A 23,420-nucleotide genomic window follows, 5' to 3' on the forward strand; every position below is an offset into this window, starting at 1 on the left:
TTGCCGCCTTTGTGACAACATACCCCGTACATCAAACTCTAAGGCCCCCATTAGGATGGAGGGCAGGCTTTGCCCGCCCGCCACCCTTGCGGAAAACTGGACCGCCCGCCTCAAGGGCGAGGTCCCGATGTGTGCATTAGGATGCGCCCGCCACAGTGGCGGGCGTATCCCCCATTTTTAACATTGTGGCAGGCGGTGCTCACTGCACCGCCCGCCACAATGTTAAAAAAGTATGCGTGCATTTGCATAAAGAAAGCGGTAGGCACCGCGCGATGCCTGCCGCTTTGTTTATGCAAATGCTGGGGGGTACCACAGGTACCCCCTGTGTGCACCCTCCACCCCTCCTTCACTCTGAGGGCCCCCCATCATAATATGGCTGGCGGTGTCTATTAGACACCGCCACCATATTAATCCTTTTCCGCCCCGGCCGCAAGGCGACCGGGGCGGAAAAGCAGTGGACGGTCTTTCCGTCCACCGCGGTCCCCCCCCCCGCCATACTAATATGGCCGGGGGGCATTTGGGAGTGGATGTCGGGCGGATTGCCCCTGCCAGGCCGGCGGTGGCTACCGCCAGCCTGGCGGGGGAAATCCGCCCGACATCCTAATGGACCCCTAAATCTTTTCCCCAAAAATGATTAGTTGATTGGGAAAATATTGCATCGTAGTGCAACCACAACAAGGGGGTTTAGGACAATGTTCACTTTCCACAAAATATGACAGTTGATGCTACAGCACCACCTTTTGTCCTAGCAATATATGGACTTTATTGGTAGACATGGTCTGTATGCTCTTTTGCAATACTAGGCATTTTTGAAATGTAATACCACAATGAATAACACAGAATCCTGCATGAAAGATATGTTTTATAATATAATAGAATTTAATATAATAGCTAGAATCTCCTATACTATAGTGCTGTTTTTGTGCGTACTTAACTTTTGGTTGATGCAATGAGTCATCATCCTTTGTTATCTACAGAATTAGAAAACTATATTTCCATGTAATCATCTTTGCATTTGACTGTTGATATGTTCACACCACAGGTGTGCAGAATACTTACTTGTCAAGATGCATAGAAGAAAGAGATACTCTGTGTAGGAAATAACACCTGGAGAATAAAAGAAACAGACAAATATTAGCCAACATTTCTTGAGACTTTCCTTAGAATAGTAAAAATTACCAGAAATATAGAATATATTGCACAACAGGACACACAGAAATCTAAATCATTAGTTCCCTATTCTCCTTAGAATGACTAGAACTGATATCTGCACACAGTTAGCCTATTGCAGAAGGGACCTTTCACAGGTTGATGCTGACACACTGAAGGGCTAACATTGTCCGTGGACATTCATAGTGTAAATCTGAAGTGCTTATCTGAGAGAGTCTTCTTCTTTTAGAATACATTACGGTTGTAATCTGCACCAAAGTGCAGTTGAGCCAAGGATAGGCCTAGAGACTAATATGACACACCGAGTATATGGTAACATTGGACTCCAAGTGCAGATTCAATGTCACTTTTGTCATATCTGGGCTCCTTCTGGCACTTAAGGATTTGTCATATTTCTTTGGATCAGCTCATAAATTGAATTCAGACTATTTTTTTTTGCTGGGTCAAGTTTAGTATTCTTCTGGCCAGCATGAGGTTCAAAGACCTCCCCACAATTAGAGCCCTTTGCCAGTGCTTGGACCGGTTCATTGGAAAGGCGAGGGTGGGGATGGAGCGTCACCCAACTGCTTTCTCACAGTGCAAGACTCAGAAACATAAAATGGTAATAACTACCATTTTATGTTTCTGCTTCTCACACTGCGAGAAAGCAGAAGGGTTTGGCTGTTGGTGGGGCTGCTCTGCGAGCAGGGCTGGGCAGGGAGGATTGGTGTGCCCACTCCTGAGGGCACAATGACTGTTTGGTCGGCCCCCAGTCATGCACACTCTGCCCTTTCTCCATGCAGGCTGCAATGCAGCTTACATGGAGAAAATGGCCTCCCAGTAAGCCCCTGGCTGGGCTGCCATTGCAGCATTGTGAATAGCTTAGGGGAGAAGAGGGAGGCTGCCTGCTTCCTGTTCTGGCAGGAGCCGAGAAAACACGAGACCCGGACGGAAGACTGGTATGTTTTTTTATTTAGTATTACATTTACACACACACCCTCCCGCCCTTCCAGTGCAACCCTCCCCCACACACACACACATGATTAATGCCGGACGTGACTGAATCTGCATGTGATAATTGGTTTTCACACTTCATGTGGTCTGGGAGGACCTGAACTCACCGAAATAAAAAAGGGCAGCCAGAACTCTAGAGCAAATCACAGGAGGGGCTCCTCTTTAAAGTTTTGGAGGGAAGGGAACATGCAGCTGTGGTAGTTAGAGGGCAAGGCTTAATTTCTCAGAGAAGGTCTTTCAACAGACCAGCTCAAGATGTCATTTTGAAATATCCCATATGATGTGCAGGAGGGTTGGAACGGGGTGGAATGATGATCTGTCACCCAGGATTTGACAGAGAAGCCCACCTTCTGGAACTTTCTGTACCCACTAAAAAAACCTCAGCACAGAGGCGAGAGAGAAAGGAGATGGATTTCACGGGACCCTGACGAAGACAAGACCCCTGTATGGGGTGATAGAACACCCTCTGAAAGACAGTAGGGAGATAGACCTGCTGGTGGACACGGAGGGAAAGGGGCTCCCATGAAGCATCTGCTGACTGGGCCTGTAGAGGGACAACCCTCATCAGAGAGCTTAAAAGTGCAGGCTTGGAACGATGTCATCCTTCATGGCTGCGGGGTGCCACTGCAGGTGACCCCAAGAAGAGGATAAGTCCAGGGATTGGACAGAGGACAGATTCTGAGCATGGAGCTTAATTGCAAAAAGAAACCAAGCTCCAAAAAGGAAAATAAAAATGTAGTGGCCACTAGGCCTTAAGAAACCCATCTTTACTGCATTCTCCTCCCACCGCTCCATGCCCGTGTTTGTGGGGGCGGCGGTAAATGTGCCTGGCCTCAGCTTCCTGCTGACATGGACTGCATGCTGGAGCAGGTCTCATGCCAGATGTTCAGAGATCTGCAAGTTGTGGGGAGCCTTTGGGGCCACACGCGATTGTTGTAACAAAGAAAGGCCTAGGTGAGGCGTGAGGCCGCTTATAAAGTATGTATGCCTCCGGGCAAAGGAGCCCCAGCAACCTTTGGGGCAATCAGGAAATTTGCTTTTCTATTTTGTTCTGCAGTGCACCAGGAAGGGCAGGAGGCCCCAACAAACTTTCAACCAAAGCTTTGGGGGTGCAAGAAGGGCAGCGGCTCCCTGACGACTGCCCCCCATCCACCCTCTCCCCCCCACGTAAAGTTTCTAGATATCACCCTAACCCTGACCACTGGAGACTTTGCCATCGTTTTTAAGCACTCCTAGAGTTTGGGCCTTTGCTTTAAGATTTTAGAGTACAGGGGCCTCTGTTGATGGGTCCTAAAACGGTACTGCAGAATATTAAATGCAGAAATAAACCAGACCCCTGGCATGGCTCAAAAGAGCGTGCACCCGTGCCCGGGGTTCAGCAAAATAAGCTGGATACTTGTAGCCTCCGGGCAAACATGTATGCATTTTGAGGGCCAATTGTGACAGGGAACGAGACACTGAGCAAGACTCTGTAGTCCAAGGTCAAAAGGTCAAAATTCAGCTTTATTCGATTTTGGTTAAAATCATTAAAACACATAAAAAAATACATTCAATTAAAATGACAAGATGTAAAAATCAGTTAAAAATTTCCATTGCATTCATATTTCACAAAGTATATTGGAAGAACATGTCATGTATCACAACATACAGGATTTCTCCGCCATTTAATAGCGTGTAGGGGGATCATTTTAGTATAAAAAATAAAAGTGGATATTAAAAAAAGGGTAATAACTACATTCAGAAAAACAACACATATCATAGAGTTTTCCTCCAAGCAATGACAATCCTTAGGTAAGAGGTGACTGATTTCATTACTAAAGGTGATTCTAGTGTTTTCAATCTAGAAAAAGCAGCAAGGCACCCTCTAATGCCCCAGGTCTTTAGGATTGGTATAAAAAACTTTTTCCTGGGGATAACGTAGAATTTACAAAAGAGGATACAGTGAATATTTGTCTGGGATGACAATACATCACAGGGGCATTTCTCTAGGTGAGGAGACCAATCATTACATATAGGAAATGTCACTAAACGAAAGAAAGTGTCCATGCCCATCCTGGTCAGCAACATCCTCGAATATGGGCTGGGCTCTAACAGTAAATAGGGTTGTATCCCAACATGGGTGATCAGCAGCTGATAGGCCATAGCAGATTGCTTCTGTTTTTCTTTATGCCACCTTTTCTTGGCTAGGTGTTCCATGATAGATCTTTTAAGAGGTTTTTTTCGAGATTTTCTCTAGACAGGATGGATTGTCAAAATATTCTTTATGACCCAGCTCGGCTGACATGTCCTTGATATAGTTGAGCCATTTGATTTTTGTTACCCCGTCTAGAGATAAGCAGTCACGCACAACTTCTCTATTTAACGATGTTTCAGTGGTCACCCAAATTTTGTGCCATAGAAGAAGTGGGGACGATTTGATGATGTCTTCTATGTAATTTAGACCCACTTCCCCATGTGAAAAGAAGGTGGACATTGAATTTGGTGCTGCAAGTAGATAGCGGATGAATTTATTTTCAGTATGTTGGATCTGATCTGATCTGGCCATTCCCCATAGACCAGCCCCATAAGTACCAATGGGAACATACTTAGCTTTATAAATCTGTGTAAGCTCGCGCACTGGTCTCCCGCCTAATTTTCTAGAGAAATTAATCAGGGCGCCGTTTGCCCTACTGAGGGCCAATCTTCTTGTACAGACAGCCTCTTTCCAAGAGCCTCTACTATCAAATGTAACTCCTAAATAGGAGAAACAGCTAGTGTTTTCAATCCTTTTGGTTTCCAGATAGATGGCTCTGCTTGTTTTCTTCCTGGTACTACAGGTCATTGAATACGTTTTTGCCACATTTACTATTAGGCCGCGGGCACTCATGTATTCAGAAAATTCAGTGACTGCCCTCTGTAGGCAGACAACGGTGCGAGACATTAAGGCAGCGTTGTCTGCATAGAGGAGGATGGGAATGGACTACCCCCCCACAGCCGGGTAGTCAAACTGAAACTTCCTAAGGTGATGGCCCACCGAGTTGATATATAGTGTAAATAAAAAGGGTGCAAGGATGCACCCTTGCCTCACCCCTCTTTTGATGTTGAATTTGTCTGAGCACAAGCCCCCCGCCCCATAGCGTACTCTAGCACCTGCGTCTCTGTACAACTCCCTAATAAATGTCAGGATCCGCTGGTCCACACCCATGTCAAAAAGAATGCTCCACAGTATCGCATGATCAACACAATCGAAAGCGGAGCTCAGGTCCACAAATGTTATGTACAGGCTTTCCTTCTTGGCCTCAGTGTATTTTGCAGTTAAGAGTGCCAGGTTCAAGCCTTGTTCGATTGTGCCCTTCCCAGAACAGTAGCCATGTTGCAAGTCCGTGATAATATCCCTTTCCTCAGCCCAGTCTTGAAGTCTGTTGAGGATAATCCTTCCCGCCACCTTCATAAGGGCATCTAAGAGGGAGATAGGACGGTAGCAAGCATGGTTATTTCTATCTCCCTTTTTGAAAATGGGTATTACCACTGCCTCTGACCAGGTTGAAATGAAGCCAACTCTATTTGCATGGTTTAGGACATTAGTAATCAGCGGGGACCAGAGTGGTAGCACAGATTTGTACAAGTCGATTGGGACCCCATCCGGTCCGGGAGCTTTCCCTGCAGGACTTTCCTCGATTGCCTTAACGACTTCTGCATGATCAAATGTAATCTCCAGGGGAAAAGTGTCTGCTCCATCTATCTCTAGCCCTAACAACGATTGATTAGTGCTAGAAATGGTTAGCCCGGGTTGGTTATTATATAGATTAGAGAAGTACTCAACCAAAGAGTCACCAGGTATAGCCATATCAATAGAGTTGTTTTCTGTGTCCTTTAGAAACGGGGCATTGACCGCTCTCCAGAACGCTATGCTGTTCTTTGCTAAGCATGCGTCATGGAGATTTTGCCTTAGTGCCACTTTTAACTCTTTTTTTCTTCTTTCGATGACTACCCGGTAAGCTCTCCTATTGTGTCTTACACGTTCACTGGATCTAGGATCTTCCTGTAAGGCAGATTTCAAATTACGATGTGCCGTACTACAGTTTTTATCATACCAGCCCTTATGTTTCTTAGTCTGGGTTTTGTAGTGCCTGGTCAGACCTTTTTTAATCTCATTTGTGATCTTGCCAAATGCGTCAAGTACTTGCCAGTTTCCCACAGTTGTTGAAAGGCAGATAAGTAATTGGTCATACACTTTCGTAACTAGATTTGAGTAAACAGGTTAGGATCTACCTTAGCCCATTTAATGGTGTAGCCATTTGTACTAGCTAAACTAATGGGAGTAAGATATGAAGTTTTAGTGGTTGTTTCCCGGCCTGCTATATTCGGTCAAAGGAGATAGGATAATGGTCACTCATGGCAACATTAAGTGTCTCCCAGGATGCCACAAGTGATTGGTATCTGGACGATAGTAAAGTGAAGTCGATTAGCGTATTGGCCCCTCTACCAAAAAAGTCAGCTTAAAGCTCTCTTCTGGTGAGCAGCATTCATTAATAAAACGCAGGTCAAACTCATATTAGATCGTTGAGCGAATCCCCTAACTTGGAGTGGACGAAATGCGTTAGAAATTCATCTCTTACCCATCAGAGGGCACATACCTGTGACGTGTGAAGTGCAGAGGGAGCAATTAAAGTCGCCCATCCATAATAGTAATAGGTCCCCCCCCGCTTGAGTTTTCTAACTCTCTAAGAGAGTTTCTGAAGTTTGTAATAAGTTCTTCTCAAGTGGAGGAGTGAGCATTGTTATAAAAATGAATAATTACCTCTATGCCGACCAGGCCAGCTCAGTGACAAAAATTAATAATTACCCCTCTATGCCGACCAGGCCAGCTCACTGACAAAGACTCTGTGGTCTGAAGAGGCACACCATGTGCCTTTTACTGGCTGTGACTACAGTAAGTGCATTGGGCTGCAGAGGACTGACAACTAACAGTGGTGCCAAAATCAGACTGATATGCAGGAGAGACCTTATTTCCTGATCACTGCACAGGAAGGGTTACCTACTGGCCTCTTCTGTTTAAATGAGTCTATTAGTCACCTGCAACTAGTCTTTTGCTAAATCCATATGGGACATGGATAGCACATATATCCTGAGCACCTGTGTGTGGTAGTAGGATCAGCATGTATACTGTGCTTGACTGTGGAAACACAGACATCTATTTTGGGTCTGCTTTGTGTGAGTGGTGCATCAAAACGGAGGTTGACTGGAAAAAGCTTGCAAGAAAGCAATGTGAATTGTAGGCTTTAGTCTTCAAAGCTTTTCTGAAAATATTGGTACTGGACCAGAATTCAGGGAGTGGGGGATAGGAGTCAATGGCCCTTTTTAAGTGAAGAGACAGCCCTGGCCCACTTCTGACTTCGTTCTTCTCCAGAGATAAAATGAGAGGAAGTAGAGTAGGGAAGCACCAATCTTTACAAATAAATGTATATATGGCAGTTGCATGTTTCATGGAGTTCTGCGCTTCTACAGCACATTAACCCTCTGAATGAGCTTCGGACAGGTTGGTCATTATCAAGAGAGTCATGTGCTAATGGAGTGTGCTCGGTCTCCGTTTTAGGATCAACAGTACAGTAAATAGAAGCCTATGTACACCAGTGGTAAAAGGCACCCATTGCTACAATTGGAGCCCATGGCCCTACATTCTCCTGACACCCCCAAGAGGTCCAAATCTGCAATTTGTGCAGATCTTTTTGCATTTTTTTGGTTTAGCATATAACTTTGAAAGCATGTTCAAAAATCATTGCAAACTATAAAATTCCAGGTGAACTCTTTATATACTTCGTAAATATCAGTGGATTATTTGTACAGGAGACAATTTCACTGGTATATGTACTGTGAACATGTGTAAAAGGATTTTGTTCCCATTTTCTCCCCAGGGAAACCTTTTTTGCATGAGGAAAAAGCACTTTCACCTCCACCCCATGACATACTGAAGTACATCTCTTCCGTTCAAATCCTGGAAAAGAACATGCCCTAGGCTTTTGCATGTGTAACTTTCAAGGAAGGGCAGTGACCCGCTAAAGTTTGTGAACAGCCATACTTTGGTGGTGTTGATTGCCTTTTGCAGCATCGCCGAAACAAGAGCACCTCTGGTCCTCCCTTAGTCACAGAATTACTACAACAAATAACCAGGTAAACTCTAGGCTTATGCCAAGAGCACAAATGATTCACAATCCTAATTCTATTATTCCGAAAACTGGCATTACGGCTCACCTCGCAGATCAATTTTTGCACACAGAAGATACAACTCAGAGATTCAGGCCCATTTTGTCCATCTTCCCAAATAGAGTATTAGAAAGGAAGGTGGAAAGAAATGGACAATCAAAGAAGAAACATTAGGTCAGGCAAGTCTTCCGAAACACGATGTTTCAAAAGGATACCTGAATTCCTAATAATCAAGATCATGCCAGAAAAACAAACTGGAAAAACACCAATGTTGTGTCCCTCACTAGATTATTTCAAAATGGCAAGCACAAAAAATACAAGGTAATGCTAATCAGGCAATGTTAATTAGGTAATGCTAATTTAGCTCAAGCGTAATTAGAAAATGATGTATTGTGTTGTGCAGATCAAGATGATGAGTATAATAAAGCCAAGGGCAATGGGACTAACAACAGACTAGAATGCAGCACCAAGCGATTGTTGTGGCTGAGATGAATTCAAGCAAAAACATTTGTTTTTTTGTTCACGTAGAGGCCCTAAGTGCGATGACGTGGAGCCCATGCTCACTATGCCAATGGAACTATGCCTTACCGACGAGGACTAAGTAGTACAGACGTGATATGAGGTTGCTTGTGCTAATATCTGTAGTGGAGCGGAGTGGCTTGAAGATTCGGGCTGGAATACTTCTATCGGAACAGGGCCAAGACTGATTTGCTTATGCCTGGTCTCTGCCTAAATTGGTATTTTGGAGAAAAAGGATTGTCCGAAAGGAAGTCCCCACAAATTGCCACTGGGCTGAGATTAATTTAAGAATTCCTTTCATCACTTCTTTTTTTTGCTACATCATCATTTGAAGCACACTTTATAGGTTGGGTAAACGAGACAGTAATGTATGCCAGTGCACTAAGTACCATGGATAACCTTACTTGCATTGCCACTGCAAAATCAGTCCAATACAAACAAATCACAACCCTAGATATAGCTAGAGTAAATGGCCAACGTAAGCCCAATGGTTGCAGAGTGATAGGCAGGGCTAGAATGAGAAAGTGGTTAACAAGTATCAACTGCATTGGCATAGGTGTTTTGAAAAAGGAGCTACTGCTGGCCTCTCAGAGCTATTAGTGTGCCTATATCATACTATGCAAATACCTTTATTTCAAAGTGCAAATTCCAATTTCTGATTCACAGAATCAATAACAATTTTAATGTTGCACTCATTAATGGGATGTACCACTTATAGAAATGCTCTCCTAATTTACTTGTGAGCAAATATACTCACAAGGTCGGAGTTGTGGTATACCAGTGTTATTCCCCCCTGTTAAAAGTTGGTGAGCTCCTCAGAAACTCGCGAGTTTGCTGATTTTGAAACTTTTGCAGGATTTTTAAACCGTGACAATGGTTTGAGATGTACTCCTGGCAGGAGTACATCAGTTTCCCAGGTAAGATTGGAGAAAAAACATCCCTAAAATTAGCACAAAATATATTGCTTGTGGATACAAAACAAAAAAAAGGTAATACAATGTATTCTTTCCTGATATCACCACAAGCAGCAGTGTATACAAATTTATGTTTGCATGAATGGACACGCACGCCAGTTCTCCTAATCACAGCTTCAAAGGAGAACTCCTGAAATTATTTTAAGATTTGCAAACGCTGGAACTGTATGACTTGGATTACAGGAGTTTCGTGAACAGGGTCTAGAGTGATTAAAGTAAAAGGAGTCCTCAAATGCCGTGTTATGGCCTGCGCAGACAACACTGTCTAGAGGAAATATCCAAGCAATAATGAGAAACATGGTGGAAAAACAGTCCCCTGGCTAGAGCCACAAAAGCAAAGTTTGTTTGGCAATAAACACCAACAAGCCTCTAATCCCTTAGGGTCACTGCTTCTGTGCGTCACCTACCACAAACTTAGAATTAGCCACATAAGTGGCCTTCCAAGTGGCTACTACCCTAACTGGAAAAAAGGATCGAGCCTTTGACACTTATCTGGTTATCAGATACCACTGATGTTTTGATAGAGGGGTGTAAAACATCCTCAGGTAATCAGTCAGTAGATGTAAAAACTTTATTCAAGATTGCTGGGCCCTTTGTGTTATGCCACCCTCTTTGTTGTAGGACAAAGAAAGGAAGAGCCGCTGTCAGGCCGCATGTCAACGAGGGTAAAGAGAGCTATCTCGCGGCCCCTGAAAGCATTCCCGCGCTTTGTTTGTATGCCACGTTGTGACCTACGGACAGATAGTTCTGCTTGAGCGCACTGAGTGTTATGGGAGAACGGTTCTGGAATGACTACTGTTCAGAGTGGAGGCCTCGCGCTGAGATCACGTAGATGGCGCAGAGGTCACGAGACAAAGCGCAGAAATGGAAAAGGGCAACGTGGGTTTAACCAAAACGTGTACAGTGGATGGAGTCACAAGACTAGCAAAAATCCGAGAAGTGTCATACTACGTCATAGCAATGACCACGTTTAAACGTAACTGGGTCAGCTGTCTTTTGAAGCATCTCTGATTTTTAGAAGATTCCAATGTGTGGATTACCCTTTTCTTTCAGGTGCTTGTACTATTTAGTAATCAGTTCACCAAATGACTCATTCTTATTTTTAAGCAGACCTGTAAGTTAAATTCTCTCTTCGAATGGCTTACAAATCTTATGAAACTCAAGAAAAAAGTATTATGGGCTTGTCAACTAGGTATTTACAAATTAAAGCATAAAATATAATATTAATTTACCATTTGTTGCATTTTAAGGTCTAAAGTCAAATGACGAAATAACAAAAGAACAAAGCACTTTATTAAAATTGGTAAAAACATTTTTGGTGTATTCCGATGCTCCTCAACACTACGGCTGCCGTCAAGTTGTCAATTGAGACTTGAGAGTGACAACCAAAGCGGGCCATGAATTAATTTCACACACAGAAAGCGGCAGATATACCAGAGGGGGAGAACACTTTATAGATCATATGAACATGGGCCTGGTTTAAAAGTGCAAAACATGCAGTTATAAAAATATTCACAAAAATATTTGTACATGGAGACAAAAAATGACGTCGATTGTGGAATAGTTTTAAATGCTACAGTGTACAGACCAGAAGGCATGTGGCAGGTCCCCTAACGCAGGGGTGTCCAACATGGGTAAACGTGGGAGGATCCATTTTGGGTTTGCAGGATTTCTGCATAATACAAAATATACATACACTGAAAATAAAGGGAACTCATTGACCCAATCAGTGTTGGTCACTCATGTATAGCACGGATTGACCTCATCCCTTCACTGTAGGATATTGGAGGAAACTTGGGAATTGTATACATCTTCTTATCACCCAGACAAGAAGCAAGATATGAACAATTTGAAACCTTTTTAGGCATCGATTATCAGTTGGACCAAATCATCCGTTGATATATGTGTTAAAAAATCTTTTTTGAAATTTTACGTTTTCTGTATTGGAATACTGGTCACCAGCTCATGTTTGGTGTCAGAAACAATTTTGGCAGTTACCCTTGAAAAAAGGTTCAAAAAGTGAGAGAGTGTAGTTTGGAAGAATTTGATGTACAGTCGTTCAGTCTAATTAGTCTACATAAACAAAAGACCAATGCTCAAGCTTAGTAGACTCATTTTTGTTTGATTAATTGTAAATTGGTATAGTGCAGAATTACCAAAGCACAGAGTGTCTTGGTGCTGAAACTAACTGACGAGTTCCTATTCGGGCTAGTGCAGGGAAAACACAAAAGTATTTCAAGTACTTGCAGGATCTGGAAAGACTGCGAACAGAGCACAGGGAGAAGGGAAGAGAGTACCAAGGGTTGTCCCTTTTCTAACGAAACTCCACGGAGGTCCCACATACAGCAAGCACTTTGGTTTGAAAAGAGGGTAGATAAGGAAGGTCAGTGACGTTACACGTTATCTTCCAGTGGGAGTCCGAACCACGAATCTCTCCATGGGGCAGTGAGGAATATTACTGTCTGCCACAGGCAGTCTGTGGTGTTGTGCATTAACACAGGAGCTAGGACTTGGACCCAATGTGTGCCTCCTTTGCTCCTGCCAGTCTCGATTCCCACATCTATTTACAAGTGCTACCCCTTACACCAGAGAGCCGAAGACCGCCGCCTAAGACAGAAGACTGTCACGATTCAGAAGCCCTGGCATTTATGGATGCCATTTTCACTTTTTTCGTTAAACCATATTTTGATCTCATGAACAATAGAGCAAGGATGATTATGCCTTTTGTGCACTTAAAAACCTCTCCATATATGTTCTCTTCACGTCCTCAGAATAATCTACGAAAGCATGATTTATTTCCTTAAAATGTACATATGAAACACCTGCAACGAGACAAAAAGTCTGGAACTTGGCCTCTATGTCCATCTCACAGACACAGTCGATAAGCTCTAACTCGACACAAACTACGTGGAAGAATGAGAGGAATGGTGGGAGGCATGGGGTGGAAGACTGCTAACAGGCATTGATCAGGTCGAAAACACTTGTTTGTTGTATGTACTGGGTAATTCATTGGGAAAGTGGATTTGTCTAGCTAAAAACATATTTAATGTCAACAAATCAAATGCTTTCCACATCACTGATGAATTAATGGGAAAACTGTACCAAGGCATTGCCTTTAGAGAGTTGATTCAGCTTTCTTGGCAGTGTATGTGGCGCACAAAAGAACACGCCCCAGGTGGACAACTCAAATTGATCACTGAAATAATGACTCAAATAGACAAAGAGTGGTCTCAGGGCTACTTTAGTGTCCTCTTCCACTGAGAGGGCAGATCTTGTCTAAGAGGCACCCCTTCCTGTGCGGAAGAGCACTGCCCATGCTCAAGGTGAAACACAATCACTCATGCAGGGCATGCAATGCCACCACAATTGACTCTAAGCTATTTTTTACCAAAGCAAAATGCTTTGGTCACCTAAGTACACTGGACCCCTTCCTTAAACATTGGTACTTTTTTCCTAGTGATATATTAACATTGCGTCAATATTAAATAATGTAATTGAACTGCTGTGCATATTCAAACCCCTCCCAGGGGCGAGCCTTCCTTCCCCTCTTCGCGCCCACAACAGCATCCCATTCTCCTTTAATCATTACAGTGAAAACATGATTTGGTGCATAGAAAGGCCGCAGCTTATTCAAACATAACATGATTGTACATTTCTCAATTGTATTTGGTCATTTATAAACATCCACGTTGTTGTATATCCTGCATTGTCCTTGTAACATTCTTGTAGCTGTTCACTTCCTTACAGCAGCACAGTCTGTGCTCGAGATGCCCCTATGCCAGGCTTCTGAGTCTGCGGTTCCAGGCTTCCCTTGCTACAGATTTTGTGGGTGTCCGTTAGGACCGGCCGGGCTGCAAGTGCCGTTCCGTTTGCCCTGGACCCTTTGCTGGCCACCTGCCTGCTCCTCAGTGCCCCTGCCGTGTGGCATCCCAAGGACCCTGCACAAGCATCGCATCTACTCTGCCTGTGGCTGTGTGCTGTCATTCGCTCACTCAGTGCCCCTGCCGTGAGCCATTCCAAGGACACTGTGTAAGCCGCCCATCTACCTCAAGTAATTTCCTCTTTTGTGTTCTTTTTCTGGGTTTCTTCTGCTTCTAACCCGACCTTGTGGCTGCGACGCTTGCTTCCTTTGGCGTGGGTGGGTGGGATTCTGTCTTTGACTGGGGGTTTGAATGCAAAACTGGGGCCCTGTGCCCCTTCTTAACCCCCCCAGGCCGCTTGCCGCCTTGTCCCCTGATGGGGGGGGCAGCGGCTACCATGGGGCAACCAATCCAGTGCCCCCCTTTTTCCGAAGGCTTTATCGTGGAGGGGGGTCGGTGGGGAGGGCTCCCACCTCTGGGCGGCATTTGACCCAGGCCTCCTTGGGGTCTGGCTACACCTCCCCCAGGCCTGGTTTCTAACTAAATTAAACTCAGTTTCTGGAAAAATGTACATCTGTCAAGAAGAACTTTAAAACAGCTTCCCAACTTACTCACCTCAAAAGCCAACATTATCACGTCACAGATATCAAGAGACAATTAAAAATATTTAATGGAATAGGTAGACAGTAGTTCTGGTTGTTGGCTCCATGACTCTTTCGGCTTTTGGGATCAGTCATGGTCTCATATATACAGCATTCAGGGTGGTGGGAATGATAGGGTCTACCAGTTTTGGTGAGGATACTCCTATGGAATGGGTCTAGCAGGCCTTATGATGGAAATTAAACTCGCAAATATGGGAAAAACAAGGACCCCCTAATAAGGATAAAGTTCCTGGGTCAGGGCAATTAAATTATGAGAAATAAAAAACCCAGGCAACACATATACACTGGCAAAGTATCAGACGAAAGATTAAATAATAAGTGATAAAGCACTGAAATTAGCACAAGGTTTCAATTTAATAAATTTTATAAAAATATCATGAACAAATTCATTGACATATAGATTAAAAAGCAATAAAAAAGTTTTTATATATGTCAATGAATTTGTTCATGATATTTTTATACAATTTATTAAATTGAAACCTTGTGCTAATTTCAGTGCTTTATCACTTATTATTTAATCTTTCGTCTGATACTTTGCCAGTGTATATGTGTTGCCTGGGTTTTTTATTTCTCATAATGAAACTCGCAAAGGCAGTCCCCAGCGGATACTATAGTGCTAATGATGCTTATATAGACTGGGCCTAGCAGTCCTGATGGTGGTAGTGACACTCCTACAGAGAGGGACTAGCAATGATGATGGTGGCAGTTACAGTCCTATGGGCAGCGTCTATCAGTCCTTATGTAGGTAATAATACTCCTAGAGACAGGGTCTGACAGTCCCTATGGTGGTAATCATACTCCTATGGAAATTGTCTAACAGCCCCAGTGAATGTTATGATGATCTTATGGAAAGATCTAGCAGCACTGAAGGGAGTAATGATACTCCCATAGACATGGTCTAACAGCCCTGTTTGCGATGATGATGATGATGCTCCTATGGGCATGGTGTAGCAGTTCTTATGGTTGCAATGGTGACTGCTGTAGCTGCTGTAGGGTGCAAGGACATGTTTGAGTTGCAATGAATGCATTTCTAGGAGCAGATATCAGCAGAAACCTATTTTGCATCTCCAGCTATTCCATGTTGATGAGGCATGTAAGAAATTGGGTTTCTGGTCGAGGCGTGTGAAACCTACTTAAGCAAAAACCACAATCCTTGTCAGGATGAAGTCACAAGCAAACCCCAAATTAACTTGTGCTCAACCATCCGGTAGCTTGGCACAAAGCAGTCAGGTTTAACTTTGAGGCAATGTGTAAAAAGCATTTATACAGCACTTCAAACAGCAATAATGTGAGAACACAACACAAGAAGAATCCCACACCAAATTAGACAAAACAATTACATTTTAGTAAATAAAACAAGACCAAAACGACAAAAATCCAATCAGTAGAACCAGAGATATGCAATTGCTAAGATTTCAATTAATATAGCACCAAAAAGCACTAAGCGCCAGCTGTGGATATTTGGTCCCACTAGACTGGGAGAAAGTCAAAAGTTCAGGCTGACTGCAATGGAACACACCCCAGCTAGAGGGACCCACTTATCTCCACTGAACATAGTACTTTAATTCTGGTTGCGAAAAGATGCGGAGTCCTGCATAGAGGATGTGTCGCACAACAGAGGCAATGCAATTTACTGGCAAGTAGACGCGTCATGCAGTGGCGGTTGTGCGGAGCGTAGGAGCTGAGATGGGTGATGCAATGTACCTGCAAGGAGATGCGTTACACAGCAGTGATTCCGGCGAGCTGCGTTGGGCGATGCAATGTCCCTGTGTGAAGAAACTCAGCGCAGTGGTGGTTCCGATGAGCTGCAATGGGTGATGCAGAGTTCTTGCGTCAGGGAAGTCTGCACAGCAGTGGCGAAGCAACAGTTGTGCTGGAAGCTGCACCGTGCAGCAGAGGAGATGCGTTGGTTCTGCTGGGTCGACAGATGGCCTGGCAGAGAACCTTAAGGCCCACTTCCAAGGCTCCAGGACTGGTATGGGACGGGATGGCACCACTTGGCAGGGCAGGACTAGCAGTTGGCAGAGTCCAGGTGCAGGTTACAGGAGACTAGTTCTTGGAGACCCTCTGGTCGTCCTGGGTACAAGTGGCAGGTTCTGTCCTCATCACCAGGAAGGAGGGATGCAGGGCAGCATCCCAGCAGAGTTGCGGTCCGATCCAGCCGTGCTACAGTCCTTTCTCTTGGCAGTCTGACACAGGTCCAGAAGCGCACTGAACAGTTGGGGTCTGAGATCTAATATTTATACCAGATTCCCTCTTTGAAGTAGGAGAAGGTTCTAGAGGTTTCCATCCCCCTGAGGTCTCAGGCATTCCATTTGTCCCTCCCCCTAGCTTGTCTGCGGTCACAAAAGACTAGTGACAAATCCTTGTGAGAGTGCTCAGGCAGAGCCTTTGTGATGTGCAAGTGTGGTAGGTGACAGCTCCTCCCCCTCGTTAGCTCAGAGTGGCACATCCTGCTAACAAGTGGCCCATCCTGCCAACACCTATCTCCCGTTTCTCTCACTGTCTGGGAGCAATACACACAGACCAACTGCCAGCTACACCTAGTCATGTGACTCAGGAATAGGCTAGCGGGACGCTGTTTGTTTGCTTGTTGCTCCTGGCCGGTGCTGTTTGTTTGTAAGGGCCGCCTGAGCCTACGACTTGCGGAACCCGCTCCGCGGGTCCCGCTGCGGAATCATCTCACCTTCACCGTCTGCCCGTGGTCTCCTGCCTGGCTGCTCTGTGGGGGCGTGTGAGGCTTCAGGGCTGCGAGCGCGAACCGGGACTCACCTTCCCAGGAGTCCCGGTCCCGGAGGCTGAGTCACCTGGCCCCGCTCTCCCTGAACGCCCCGCCCCCACCTTTCTACAACCTTAAAGGCACCTGGACCCTTCTCCTCGTGGGACGCTGTTTGTTTGCTTGTTGCTCCTGGCCGGTGCTGTTTGTTTGTAAGGGCCGCCTGAGCCTACGACTTGCGGAACCCGCTCCGCGGGTCCCGCTGTGGAATCATCTCACCTTCACCGTCTGCCCGTGGTCTCCTGCCTGGCTGCTCTGTGGGGGCGTGTGAGGCTTCAGGGCTGCGAGCGCGAACCGGGACTCACCTTCCCAGGAGTCCCGGTCCCGGAGGCTGAGTCACCTGGCCCCGCTCTCCCTGAACGCCCCGCCCCCACCTTCCTACAACACGCCCCATTGGTCTTTGGCCCATAAATATCAGAGAGAGACGCTGCGCGGGAGCGTCCGGGGCTAAGCCCGGGCAAAGAGCGGGCCGTTCTAGGCCGTTAGAGGCCGGAAGAGACCGGACCGGGCCAATCCTCTGACTCCTGGCCTTTTGTGATATCTGCCCTTGCTTTCCCAAGGTTGCTCTTCGTGTCGAATCACCTCCATGGCTTCCAGAGGATCCCGGAGTAAGTCTGCCCAACAGCATGCTAACACTCTAGAAAATTTCTTCCCCAAAGCTAGCGCTGCAGCCAGGAAAAATTCCACAGTGACAGAGACACTGCTAGAGGCGAATACTGAAAATTTGTCTCAGGAAATTCTGGTTTCTCCGTCAAAAGATGCCACCACTCCAATAATTCTCCATAATACTCACCTATCACTCCTGGATAGCATTGATGAGACTATCGAGTCAGTGCTCCAACAACTTAGGACCCCGACAACTCAATCAAGGGACAGTCAGCCCTTGTGTCCTTCCGGGGTAGTGGAAACCACTCCGTATGTGAACTGTGTGGAATCAATTGAGTCATTGGAGGAGGGCCCGGCCCTATTGGCAACAGACTCTGTGGGTCGTGCAAGGTCCCATGCACCGAAAAGAAAAAGGTCAAGAGAGATTACAGGATCAAAAAGGGCTAAAGTGGATACGACTACTCTAACACTGGATGCCAGCACGGACATGTCGGCATCTTTTGATAGTACTGGTTTGGGCTTTGAGTCTGACCAATTAGATTCACCTTTTGTCGTAGCTGAACCAGGGTGCTTAGGGCCATTCATATTTGGAGGGCCCCTACCCAACCCTGCAGATGCTCTAATTAGTTCACTTACGGTCATTTTCAAGAACTTGTTGGAACCGCTATCTGTAAAATTAGACTCTATAGTCGCTAGACTCACAGTTATAGAAAGTGCCCATATGCGAAACACTTCTGGTGGGGGGTTGGATGCAAGCGCACAGCTGGTTCCTCGAGAACCCGTGGGGAATGGTCATTCTACTGTTGAAACATCCACACAGGCCCAGACGGGGGTACTAAATAGCACTGTAGTTAATCATGCCCCCCCACTCCCTCCTTCACAAATCCGCAGGCCCCCTATCCCCGCACCAAGAAGATCTAAGCCACCAGTAGTACCTGAACCAAGGAGTGTGAGGTGTGACACTAATGCACCTTCTGGTCACATTACCAGTCCTAATACCAGGCGTAGGGTGGTGAATCTGCCTCCGGAGGCTGTGCCCTACACGGCAATAATGGTGGGAGTTCCTGAGCTCACTGGCGGTACCAGAGAGTCACAGGACTCACTCCGTAATAAGGTAATTAGTTGGCTCAACATTAACAGACCCCTCCCACCCAATATCAAAGGCGATGTCCTAATGGTTAGAAGGATTCCATGGATTGGAGTCACTCCCAAGAATAGGGCTGGGGACTGTGTCATAATTAGCTTTAAAAGCCCACTAGTCGCCCCCTACATCTGCAACTGGCTGGTAAGGCCGGATAAGTCAAATATAGAACTAGTGCCCCTCTCAAATTTTTATCCACATGTGACCAACCTACCCACAGGGAGGGAGCAGGGCTGGACTAGAGTGGGCTTTGCAATTGATGGTTCACGGTACAGACCCAAGCATAACCCAATCCCCGCTCTTGGTAACTTTGTTCACCAGAACAGATTTTCTTGCCTGGACCATGTTGATTGACCACAATGGGGAGTTATACTCAAACACTCTGTAAAATCTCCCAATGTGATCGCAGTTAGAGGGATAGACTTCCTCAACCCTGTAGCTGAGGCAAAGATCCAGGATTTTCCGAATGAGGGGGGGATCTCCGAGGGATGTACCCAAATGCAAGTACAGGAACCACTCTACCCAAGCTCTCTTCCCATATCGCAACAGGAGGAGTGTGTTGTACCATCCATCTCGCAGCCTACCACATCTGGGTTGGGCGCTTCGGCAATGCACATATGCGATACTGTGTCCGCACTAAGCGAAGTCTCCCCACAGCCCCAAGGTTTACCACCAAGTGAAGTTTCCCCGCAACCCAGAGGCTCAGGGCTGGTTATTCAGTCATGGAATGTGGCGGGTATTATGAATAAGGTGGGTACAGCGGAGTGGGAGACCCTGGTTGATGGGAGTGACATTCTTCTCCTACAGGAGACGTGGGCAAGGGAACCGCATTATATGAGGGGGTATGATATTTATGAAATCCCGGCAAAATGGAATGGTAGGGGGAGACCTTCGGGCGGGCTGGTAATTTGGGTGGCGAGTCACATTGGGTGTCAGGTGGATAGTGTGGATACTCTCTCCCAGGACATCCAGTGTGTTCGCTTCAACTGGCCTGGTAAAGGGTCCTGGGCAATTGTAAATGTCTACTCTCGACCAGTTGCTGTGGGCAGTGAATCTACCACCCTAGTCGAACTCTCATCCTTTCTAGGTCAGTTACCAGCGGACTTGAAATTAGTGATGGGAGGCGACTTCAATTGCCATTTTGAACCTCTCGAGGGTCTAATGGATGGACCATTTACAGCTGAGGATGATTTTTGGGGAGTTCCCCCCTCCTCCTCGCCTCACCCTAAAGCATGGTCTCCGCTGGCAATACAACTCACCTCCCTTACTTTGAACTTTGGACTGAGGGCATGCAATGGGCGCACTCCCTCCGATACTCCATCGGTGTGCACATTTAATAGAAAGGGGCACGAGTCCAGGCTGGATTATATATTTATTGATATATCTTTATGGCCTAAAGTGCAAGATTTTAGAGTGGCATTAAGAACAGATAGCGATCACAATTCTCTCCTCTTGGAAATTCAGCACCCAACCGCCGCTGTAGGGCTGGCAACCACTGGTGCTGGAGGTGACCAGGGGGATATACTCCTCACCACAAGTAGACGACGGGTAAAATGGGGGAAGCTGGTCAATAATGAAAGTGCCATGAGTAAGTTATATGGTATAGCACTCCCCATGCTTCAGGAGGTGGATGCTCTCATTAGTCAACCTAAACTCTCCGACTATAATGAGAGACTTTCCGGCATCCACCAGACTTTGGTCAGGGACCTTGCAGACGTTTTTAATCCGGTGGTGCCCTTAAGAAGGAAAGCTACCCGTATTGCAACTTGGTACACTCCTACCTGTAGGAAAATTAAATCCGATCTACTTTCAGCCATCAAAGAAGGTAGTGATAGGGAGAGGGTTGCAACCCTGAGGAGGGAGTACAAGTCAGCACTGGCCAGCGCTAGGGCTGAGTGGGATTGGAACCACTGGCAGGAACTGTTTGAAGCCCTGAAGTGCAGAGACTCTAGGAAGTTCTGGGCTCTGGTTAACAACGGCACTGGGGTGCTCACGCCTGCTGTAGAGCCTAACATTGCCCCCTCTGTTTGGGAGGCCCATTTCGGAGCGTTGTACCATGCAACCACACTATGGCCCGATGGGTTGGCGGCGGATTTCCCTTGTCCCTCAGAAATGTCCCTGGAATTTTCTCTAGGTGAGGTGAAGACAGCACTAGAGTGTCTGGCCCTGGGGAAGGCACCGGGGTTGGACAAGCTACCCGGTGATTTGTTTAGGTACCATCCCGACATCTGGGCCCCGTACTTTCTCATTTTATTTAACGCTATTTTAGGAGGTATGGTGGTTCCTCCCTCTTGGTTAGGGGCCGAAATCGTGCCAATCCATAAGAAAGGCTCCCCTCTGAACCCAACTAACTATAGGCCAATTAGCCTCATAGATGTCCCCCAAAAGCTCTTTGCGCGTCTTATCTTGAACCATCTATTAGACTGGGTAGAGGACAGTGACATCTTGAGTCCTCTGCAGGCTGGCTTCAGGAAAAACACGTCGACCATGGACCAGATCTTCCGCCTTGTCCTCCTTTACTGGAAGACTGTGATCATCGAGGGGGGAAGACTGTACATGGTCTTCGTGGACCTGAGGTCAGCCTTTGACCTAGTCCCGCGCAGGAAGCTGTGGGAGGTGCTGGGAAAGCTGGGAGTTCCCCCCCAGCTACTTAACATCTTAGTCAGGCTGCATGAGAACAACTATGCGCAGGTCAGGTGTGGGAAAGATGGCAAATTATCATCTAGGTTCCCCGTTTCTCGAGGGGTGAGGCAGGGTTGTGTCTTGGCACCAACCCTGTTTTGTTTGTACATCAACCATGTCATCTCCCACCTGGAAAATGTCAACAACAACGACGCCCCTTGCCTGGCAGGAAGGAGGGTACCGGCAATTATGTTTGCCGACGATACCCTCCTTCTTTCCAAATCCCCCATGGGGATTCAGAGGATCCTGGATGGATTTGATCTTTTCTGTGCTCAGCACGGGTTGGAGATAAACACAGGGAAGACAAAGTACATGATTTTTAATCCACCCACTAAAACAAGACCTAATCCCACCTTGGGGACGGCCAGCCTCGAAAGGGTGTCCACCTTCATATATCTGGGGGTAACATTACAGGAACACTTATCTTGGGACCACCAGATAGCACGCTCAAGGGTAAAACTGTCTCAACTGTCTGGTGCAATTCTGAAGGTGGCCAATTCTTTGTCCTTTAAGCCTGTGAGCCCGGCGCTTGAGACCTACAGGACCCAGGCCAAGGCAGCGGCCACTTATGGCTGTGAACTTTGGGGGCATAAAGCGGCGAAGGTCCTGTCTACAGTTGAAAATAGTTTTTAAGGCGCTTACTGACTCTTCCGCGTGCAACGCCACTTCTGCCCTTGAGAATGGACCTGGGGCTCCCCCCTATTGCAGAGGAGCTTGTGTCCAAACCAGTGAAGTTTTGGCACAGGCTCTGGTCCACGAATGAACTGCACCATTATAGGGAGGACCTTACCCACGTCATGAGCCTTAATTGTGGGGGAAAAATTCCTTGGCTTGCCTCTGTGAAAAATGAATTGACTACAATGAATCTTTGTGACCTTTGGGAGGACCCAGCGCGAGGCTGCCAAGCAATCTCGCGCAAAGCCCTGTCAAAAATTTTTAAGGACAGGTCTCTTGCACTCTTGGTAAATGCACAACACAGTGGCACCCTTACTTTGCGATTTTTAGAAGCCAAAAATTCATATATTTTTGAACCTTTTATGGATTTTATTTTTCCCATCCTGGCGAGAAAACTCTTTGTACAATGGAGGCTTGGCACACTGCCTCCTAAAACTTTTACATCCAAGTGGTCTAACACGGCCGATAAATTTTGCCCATGCTGTAAAACCCACTTGGAAGACGACCTTCACATCCTGTTTGTGTGCCTCGCCTACCAAAGGCCCAGGAAACGCTGGATAGCACCACTCTGTAAAAATCTAGGGTTCAGAGAGTACGCACAGGCATATAGGATCCTGAAAACCAGTACCCTGGGTCACATTGTGTTTGCCGTCTCGAAATTTCTTATGGCTATATGGCTGATCAGGAAAAAAAATATATGCTGAACCCTCTTGAACTTTCCAGCTTCCTAATTATTCCTACGCCGGGATGGAGTATTTTATAATATGTAATTTTCTTAATACAATGTGTATTTTACTGTATGTGCTGTTTTTTACTGTCTCTTTTATGGTCTATATGACCGAAATAAAGAATTTTTGGAATTGGAATTGGCTAAGGGCAGGAAAATGCAAGTATTAATAAAAATTGGGCTACCCAGTATCCCCTTGTGGGCTTGGGTGATTTAAGGTATTGAGTAGAGATGCCTACAAGGGATTTTATTTAACAAACAATATGATTTTCTTCAACATTTATTTATTGAATACCCAAATACTACCACCAAAAATGTCGATTTTCAAAATAAATTCAAGAATTTGATGGTGTATCAATCTCATAGAACAAAAAAAAAAAGCATAACCGAGTGTACTTTTTTTGTATCAATTTATAACCAAAAAATGAAATCCTACGGTACATACATATCTC

At 45.8% G+C, this 23,420-nt stretch overlaps 1 protein-coding gene across 7 annotated transcripts in view; it reads right to left on the reverse strand.

Annotated features, from left to right (window-relative positions):
- Positions 1 to 23,420, reverse strand: part of MICU3 (mitochondrial calcium uptake 3) — a 599,595-nt gene that overhangs the window by 328,556 nt on the left and 247,619 nt on the right. For all 7 annotated transcript variants that reach the window (XM_078678146.1, XM_078678142.1, XM_078678145.1 and 4 more), the window contains one exon: positions 1,060 to 1,107. In XM_078678146.1, coding sequence (XP_078534272.1) covers positions 1,060 to 1,107 — 48 coding nt within the window. The remainder of the gene's footprint in view (positions 1 to 1,059; positions 1,108 to 23,420) is intronic.

This window comes from Lissotriton helveticus, chromosome 2_2 (assembly GCF_964261635.1).
Source record: "Lissotriton helveticus chromosome 2_2, aLisHel1.1, whole genome shotgun sequence".
In the NCBI taxonomy this organism is placed as follows: domain Eukaryota; kingdom Metazoa; phylum Chordata; class Amphibia; order Caudata; family Salamandridae; genus Lissotriton; species Lissotriton helveticus.